This window comes from Lissotriton helveticus (genome assembly GCF_964261635.1).
Source record: "Lissotriton helveticus chromosome 1_1 unlocalized genomic scaffold, aLisHel1.1 SUPER_1_unloc_87, whole genome shotgun sequence".
In the NCBI taxonomy this organism is placed as follows: Eukaryota; Metazoa; Chordata; class Amphibia; order Caudata; family Salamandridae; genus Lissotriton; species Lissotriton helveticus.
The window spans coordinates 182,539-191,396 of NW_027611733.1; the positions used below are offsets into that span (position 1 = coordinate 182,539).

Sequence of the window (8,858 nt, forward strand, 5' to 3'; positions counted from 1 at the left end):
TCCTGGAGAGGAAGTGGAGGATTTCATACTCCACTCCTTGCAAGGTGGCTCACAAAGACGAATTGAAAGTCTACCATGCAAATTGTAAACGTGTCAAGGCCACTTATATTGCTTCTACTATTACCCTTGCGCAAAACTGTACACGGACTCTTTTCGCCACCGTAAAGAAACTTACAGGAGCAGACACCACTCCCTCCATGCCGGCCCTGGATGGCACACAATGTAATGCCATTGCGGATTTCTTTATATCTAAGGTTGAGGGCATCTATCAATCTTTGGCCCCCTCTCATTGCCAACTGATTCCCTCCAACCTGGCCCTTCTTGCAGTGTTTCTTTCTCTCCCACTGTATTTATTTATAATTGGTTACCATTTGATGACTCCTCCTTCCTGTCTTGTCTAAATAGTATCCGTTCGGGATCTCCTCGGGACCCAGTTCCTATGAAGATACTAAAACAACTAGACCTTGAACCACGGAGATTCTTAATGAGGTTATTAAACATCTCTCTCACCGAATCTCTGGTGGCACAGGAATGGAAACATGCCATGATTGTCCCCTTGCTCAAAAAATCTGGTGCTGACACCACAAATTTAGCCAACTTTAGGCCTATATCCCTGCTGCCAGCCTGCTCCAAAATATTGGAACGCCACGTCAACACCCAGCTCAACGAGTTTGTTGAAAACGTGGGATATCTCCATCCATCCCAATCAGGCTTTCGCGCTAATTACTCCACCGAATCCGCACTCCTTGGGGTGACCGAGCGACTCCGACACGGTAACGATAGCGGTGAGACCTTTGCGCTTATTCTTCTTGACTTAAGCGCTGCATTCGATACCGTGTCTCATTCCACTCTTTTGGAGGACCTCCGCTCCCTTGGTGTTGATGGATCAGCGCTTGCCTGGGTGGCCTCATTTCTCAATGAGCGCACCTTCCAGGTTTTCTCAAACACGGCTAAATCTGCGATTCATTCTTCAGCTTACGGCGTCCCTCAAGGGTCTATATTAAGCCCATTGTTGTTTAATATTTACATCAGACCTCTTGCCTCCATCGTAGAGGACGCCGGTCTGTCCATATATTCATATGCAGACGATACGCAGATTGTGTTTTCTCTTTCTAACAGCAGGGCCCAGGAAGTCTCTGCCCTCAAAATTGGCCTATCTCGCGTTGCAGCTTGGATGCAAGACCATCTGCTGAAGCTCAACGCAGATAAGACCGAGGTTATCATATTAGGCAAGCATAAAGATCTGTGGGGCTCTAGACACTGGCCCTGTGATATGGGTCCTCTGCCTACCCCTGTGCCTGTTGCTCGTAACCTCGGGTTCCTGATTGACGACAAACTCTCGATGAGGCAGCAGGTGACTAAGGTTGCTGCAGTCTGTTTTTCCATCTTACGCTGGCTGCAGAAGATCTTATGGATGCTGCCTGAGTCCACCCGCAGAATTGTCGTTCAGGCCCTTGTGATGTCCCGCATTGACTATGGCAATGTGCTTTATCTTGGAGCAGATAAAGCAACAATTAACAAACTCCGAGTGGTACAAAATTCAGCCGCTCGCCTCTTGCGTAATGTTCCACGGAGAACGTCCGCAATGCAAGCCTTGCGTGTCCTACACTGGTTGAGAATCTCAGATCGCGTGACCTTTAAAACACTGTGTTTTTTGTTTAAGATCCGTCAGGGTTCTGCTCCTACCTACCTCCTGAACCTTGTCCAGCCTTATCTACCTGGCCGTTCTCTAAGGTCATCTAATAATGGCAATCTTTTGATTCCAAGAATCCGACTGGCTAAAATGGGAGGTCGTTCGTTCGCATATCTTGGACCTAAGATGTGGAACGCTCTTCCGCTGGCGTTAAAAACAGAAACTAATCTTCTGGCGTTTCGCAAAAAATTGAAGACTTTTCTGTTTTGATCTCCTCATTTCGTGATCTCTTTTTTGCACTTGCTTGTTCTCTTTCTTCAGTCTGTCCCTGGTGCCGGGAAACCCATTGAGGGTAGCTGAGCGCAATACAAATCCAATAAAATAAATAAATAAAATAAATAAATTGGGTACCAAGAAGTAGTGGGAGTAGCAACCCTGACCTACTTCTGGCACAGGGACGCGTTTGATAGCTCCCTTGGCAAAGAGATCCATAACTTCTTGGAAGAGAAGAGCCAAATGATCCTCCGACATGGGATGAAATCACCACAAACGGCATGACCCTTTCGCATTCCGCTGCTTGCGGAACTCCGCGTAGACAGCCAGAGTTTTTTTGTCACATAGGCTTAATCTTATCATGAAAAAATAGATATCAGTCATATGTTAAGAAACAAGGGTGAGTAGAAACCTTTTGGGTGGAGTAAAATTTAAGACATTATTATTGTGATTTTTAGGGCAATTAGTTGATTTTTGCAAGCACTAACACTTCATTGTGTAAAGTAAAGATGATTGGTTGTAAAGTCAACCTTATAGACCAGCTATCCTAGGGGTAGCATGGACAGAGAAGTCTTAGGCTATAACTCTAGAGGGCGTGTAAAGCCAGCTGTTTTACCATATGTAACCCCATGAATACCAAATGAAAGAACACCACACAGGATATATATAAAATATATATGTATTTATTCACTAACCCACTCCTCTGAACTCTTTATGAGGACAGAGGCAAAAGCACATAACAAGTTACACTTAGAAATACTTTAAATAGCACAATTTACAGTTAGGCCCTAGGGGCGTGTAAAACCATATACTAAGTAAGTGGTATAAGAACCATGACTGGTGAAAGGAGAAGGCCTAGGGAACCGCTGGGGCTAAACTATCTGACCCTTAGGTTAGGAGTAGAAGGCCACAGGCGGCGCGTGCAGAGTCGGAACACTCACGCGGGAGTCAATAGAAAGTCTATGGGAACTTAAAAGGTAAGTAATTATAGTTTTAGGACACTTCCGGTTTAGATAGGAGGAAACTACAAGCAAATCTGGACACTAGGATAGTCAATCCCTACAGGAGCACCGAAGTACTCGCGTTACCTCACCCACGGGCTGTGGGTGCATAGGTGTCAAAGTGTGTCTGGTTTCGCCGTTGATTCCAATGGAGCCGTGAAGTAAGATGCTGCAGGCGACCAGGAGGAAGATGTCCGGGTGGATCGAAGTTGAAGAAGGACCTGAAAGCAGAGGGGACAGAGTCTAGGTCACTAGCCAGTGACCGGGTGGAATCAGGAAGGAACCAGACGTCGTCGAGGAGCAATCAGGTGCTGTTGTGAAGCTGGTCTCTGCAGCCACGCGGACCAGAAGGTGTCGAGGACGACCAGGCGCTGGAGAGGAGCTGTCCCACGAAGGTTTTCGCAGAAGGAGGGGTCGACTTCAAGATCGGAGCCAACAAGCCTAAGCAAAGGCAACCCACGCAGGATACACAAAAGGCTTCTGTTGCAGACCAGGAGGGTCTGAGGTACTTCACCTTTTCAGGGAAGCAAGTGCCAGTCTGGAGCAACCAGACCAGCGATGGATTTCTTAAAGGATCGTCGTCACAGGGCTACTAGCCAACTGGCCAGCAACTGGGACAACGCGTCGAGTAGAACACAAGCAGAAGGGCCCCGTGCAGAACACGTGGAGTGTGGAGGGCTGATCTTCGGTGCAGGTGGTGCTTATTGTCGGGGTGTCTCGGTCCCCAGTGCACAGCTTCGAGGATGCCTCAGGAGCTGCGCTGGTAGCAAGAAGAAGGACTTTTCAAGATGTCCGGTCCACGAGGTCCAAAGCCGTCCAGGTGCTCATCTGTGCTGGAGTCGTGCAGTGGGGTCAGAGGGCTCAGGGAGCCAGGATCTTGTCAGGCTATGAGCTCGGGTTCCGGCGGGAACGGGGGCAAATCAAGCCGTCGAGTTGCTGGATGGTGCCTGGTTGCCCAGGGTGGTCACTCCTTGGCCACAAGGGAGATTCTTCAGTCTTCAGCTTAGGTGAATGTCAAAGTTCCAGAGTTTCGTCTTCAGTTCGATTCCAGGATTAATCTAAAGTCTCCTGTGTCAGCTCCTATCTTTATACAACTAAAGTGGGCTGGTTTACCTACTAGGTCCCTCCTATGGGTGGGACCAGGAAGGGGGGTGGTTACACCTCCTTTCCTTTGTCCAGTTTAGCGCCAGAGCTGGGGCAGGGGTGCCCCAGCAACCGGTTTGAACTGGGGCATGCATGGAGCACCTAGAGTGCTCCAGGCAGTGTGTTTCTTTTCAACCCTCCCTGTCCTAATACACAAACTCTTGTCTGGGGCGGTGCTTGCACCTCTCCAGGCAGGAAACCTATTGTCCAGGCCTCCCTCGCTGGAAGGACTCCTAGCAGCAGAAGGTCAGACTTGTGTCTGGGCAGCAGCGTCCATTTTGTAACGCTGGGGCTCTGGTTAACTTTAACCGTGATCGTCAGAACTAACATGTCTTCTCCCTCTAGAAGGGCGGAATGCTACCCCCGTCGCCAGAATTGGCGAGGGGGTAGTATTCCAAAGTGTATGACACCTTACACGACATGTTTCGATAAAGCCAAACCAAAGTTAGCATTAACCGCGAGGAATATAATGCACTTAAGAGTATATGGTTTGGCAATATCATAGAACAGCTATAAGGAAGTAGTTCCGAATGCTGCAGACAGGCTCAGCTCATGCTAGAGCACCATCTCACATATAACCAAGCACTCTGCCTTCAGGATTGTTAAGGCCTGCCATAGGAGTGACTTATAGGTTACTATGTGTCTATATATATGTAGGTATAGGAATACTACACCTAAGCAAGGGGTGATTACACAACCTTGCCCCAGCTGAGTGAACAGCCAGTTGTGTCTATTTGGGTGGCCAGCCAGGTGTGGCATAATACATGCTGCAGCCCCTGGTAGGCCTTGGTTGCACCTATGCCCTGAGTACCTAGGGTACACTACACAGGGACTCATAAGGTGAACCAATATCCAATTGTGTATGTACCTAAGGTACATGGAGTCCGTTTTAAGGAGAGAGCCGATAGTTGGCCTGGGATCCTGCTATTCAGGGCCCAGGCTAAGCCGAAAACCAGCTAAACACTAGGCAAAAAGTTGGGGGTAACCATAGTCAGATATCCACCTTCCTACAGTGTTTTCTTATGGTGCTTGTAACCATCTCTACCTCTGAATCTTTTCTGACATTTTGAGCACTGATAATTTAATTCACCAGTGTGGATTCTCACATGTTCAGTGAGATGAGATTTTTGGCTGAAACATTTTTGGCATTCGGAGCACTGATAACGTTTTTCCCCAGTGTGAGTTCTTATATGCGGAGTGAGACTACTTTTTTCACTGAAACATTTGTCACATTCAGTGCACCGATAACGTTTTACCCAAGTGTGGGTCCTTGTATGTTTAGTGAGTCTCATTTTGTCACTGAAACATCTCTGGCATTCAGAGCACTGATAAGGTTTTTCCCCAGTGTGGGTTTTTATATGCAGTGTGAGATGTCTTTTTTCACTGAAACATTTCTGGCATTCAATGCACTGATAAGGTTTTTACCCAGTGTGGGTTCTTGTATGCAGAGTGAGACTACTTTTTATACTGAAACATTTCTGGCATTCAGAGCACTGATAAGGTTTTTCCCCAGTGTGGATTCTTATGTGCCGTGTGAGACTACTTTTTAAACTGAAGCATGTCTGGCATTCAGAGCACTGATAAGGTTTTTCCCCAGTGTGGAATCTCACATGTTCAGTTATATGTGATTTAAGTTTGAACTCTTTTGGGCATTCAGGGCACTGATAAGGTTTTTCCCCAGTGTGGGTTCTTATGTGCCGTGTGAGACAGCTTTTTTGAATGAAACATTTCTGGCATTCAGAGCACTGATAACGTTTTTCCCCAGTGTGGGTTCTTATATGCTGAGTGAGATGGATTTTGACTCTGAAACATTTCTGGCATTCAGAGCACTGATAAGGTTTTTCCCCAGTGTGGGTTCTTATATGCTGAGTGAGACTGCTTTTTTCACTGAAACATTTCTGGCATTCAGAGCACTGATAAGGTTTTTCCCCAGTGTGGAATCTCACATGTGCAGTTAGAAGTGATTTACGGTTGAAATGTTTTGGGCATTCAGAGCACTGATAAGGTTTTTCCCCAGTGTGGGTTCTTATGTGCTTTGTGAGACTACTTTTTAAACTGAAACATTTCTGGCATTCAGAGCACTGATAAGGTTTTTCCCCAGTGTGGGTTCTTATATGCACCGTGAGATCGTGTTTTAGATTGAAACATTTCTGGCATTCAGAGCACTGATAAGGTTGCTCCACAGAATGGGTCATTGCATGTTGAGAAAGACTTTGTTTGTTCCAAAACCTTTTATGGCATTCAGAGCACTGATAAGGTTTTTCCCCAGTGTGGGATCTTATATGCACTGTGAGATAGCGTTTTTCATTGAAACATTTCTGGCATTCCGTGCACTGATATGGTTTCTCTCCAGTGTGGGTTATTGTATGCCGAGTGAGACTGTTTTTGTCAATGAAACATTTCTGGCATTCTGTGCACTGATGAGGTTTTTCCCCAGTGTGGGTTCTTGTATGCTGAGTCAGAGTGCTTTGATTACCGAAACATTTCTGGCATTCAGAGCACTGATAAAGTTTTTCCTTAGTCTTAGAGTGGTATCTTGTATGCTGAGTGAGACTGCTTTTGTCTTTGAAACATTTCTGACAATCCGGGCACGGATAAGGTTTGTCCACAGAGTGGGTTATTGCATGTCGAGATAGACTCCGTTTCTTACAAAAACGTTTCTGGCATTCAGAGCACTGATAAGGGTTTTCCCCAGAGTGGATTCTCATATGTTCATTGAGATTAGATTTTTGGCTGAAAAATTTTTGGCATTCGGAGCACTGATAAGGTTTTTCCCCAGTGTGGATTCTTATATGCTCAGTGAGATTGATTTTTTGGCTGAAACATTTGTAACATTCAGAGCATTGATAAGGTTTTTCCCCAGTGTGGGTTCTTATATGCTGAGCGAGACTGCTTTTTTCACTGAAACATTTGTCACATTCAGTGCACCGATAACGTTTTACCCAAGAGTGGGTCCTTGTATGTTTAGTGAGTCTCCATTTGTCAATGAAACATCTCTGGCATTCAGAGCACTGATAAGGTTTTTCCCCAGTGTGGAATCTCACATGTGCAGTTAGTAGTGATTTAAGTTTGAAATCTTTTGGGCATTCAGAGCACTGGTAAGGTTTTTCCACAGAGTGGATTCTCATATGCTCAGTGAGATAAGATTTACGCCTGAAACTTTTTTGGCATACTTTGCACTGAAAGTGGTTTCCCCCTGTGTGCATTCTGTCAAATTCTGTGAGATAAGATTTATGGCTGTATCTTTTTGGACACAGGTAACTTTTTCCCCCAACTTCGGTTATTTTGCCTCGATTTTAGAGTCGTGCTTGTTTAGATAATGTTCAGCACTTATCTCTAAAAGAAATTGTGTGTAAATTTCTCAACACTTGAATTGAGCAAAAAATGTCGGGAAGCAGTCCTGTAACACCTGTTGAAATTTTCCTAGCAGATAATAGTCTTTAGGTCATAGCCTCTCCGGCAGCAACTTAATTTGTGACTGAAGTTTTTCTCAAATCGATTTGTATAGGTTCTTAGCAATACAGTAATAAGGTGTTAGTCTGATATTTAATGATTAAACTGATAAGTACCTTTTTGTACTGGTGTACTGGCAGTAACTGAGGGCGTTAGAACGTGCAGAGTACTATTGTGGATCATTAGTCGCAGAACATCAGTTCCTTCTACCCTTTCTAGGTTTGGGGTAAGGTTAAGGTTTGTAGTTCTGAAGATGAGGATTTATTTACATTAGCTATAGCGCAACGGTGCTCCTTTAATCCATTTTTATATTTAACAGTTTTACATATCACTACTGCACAACAGATAATGTTGAAGCGATTTACATAGAATTACAGAACAGTACACAATAAAAAGGAAACAATCTGAGATGGTCATTAACGCAATAAAGTGGTGAATTTTTAAGGTTTTCGCAAGAGTGAGCAGAGTGGGTCAAGGTGTTATACCCCGAGGCAGATAGTCTCAAACTTGCATAACTGGTTAAAACGGTTGTTGAACAAAGGTGATTTTCCAATCTCTTAGTTGTTAACGTGTCAGCTTCGGAGTCTTCTTTCAGGGTCTTTTCTTTGATGGTATGCAGAAGAAACCTTTAGTTGTAACTTTTTATGCAGTGTCTGCTTCCTCTCTAGAATTACATGATGCTTTAGATGAACGTTATTCTGTCATGCTGAGGCAATTTGTCTTTCTGATAATATTTCAGATGAGGATGCTGAAGCGGTCTTTCTACATTATTTCTGATGCTGTGTGCACAGATATGGCTTTGCTCTGGGTTAATGAAATGCAAAATTAGAGACTTCACTTACAGGTATAGTACTTTCCTCACCACACTTAGATTTTTGGAAATTGTTTAAACGTAGAATGCTGGATGTCCTTCAGTTTTTCAAAATAATCCTTCTTATGGCACTGACATTCAGTTGCTTAGTGCTAAATCTTGCTTTCTTCGTCCGTAATTTCAATCACCTATAGTATTAAAATTAAATAGTTAATACATGTGCATTTCCAAAAATATAATTTACAAGCCAAATCAATGCAGAATTTTGAAAATGCTGAGCTGTTTTTCAGACAGAGCAGAGTGTAGAATGGTAGCATGAGAGTAATTGGATGTAGGAGTGAGGATTTGTAGAATTTTCAACATTTTATTAAGCTCACAAAGGATACATGTACCCTATGGAGTTGCAACATAGAATCCCAAAGGCAGATCTGAAAGTCATATGGACTGGCACCAAACAAATATTAAAAAAATATATACTATTAATTAATTTGCAATGCAGATTTCTGGGAAGGGAATGACTCCTCCACGGACAACAGGCGTTTTC

The 8,858-nt window shown here is 44.3% G+C and overlaps 1 protein-coding gene across 1 annotated transcript; it reads right to left on the minus strand.

Annotated features, from left to right (window-relative positions):
* Positions 1-4,808: 4,808 nt before the first annotated feature.
* Positions 4,809-7,178, minus strand: LOC144806563 (uncharacterized). Its single transcript, XM_078672900.1, is given in 1 exon segment — positions 4,809-7,178. A coding segment is annotated over 1 exon segment (2,121 nt). The 3' UTR covers positions 4,809-5,057.
* Between the last annotated feature and the right edge of the window lie 1,680 nt (positions 7,179-8,858).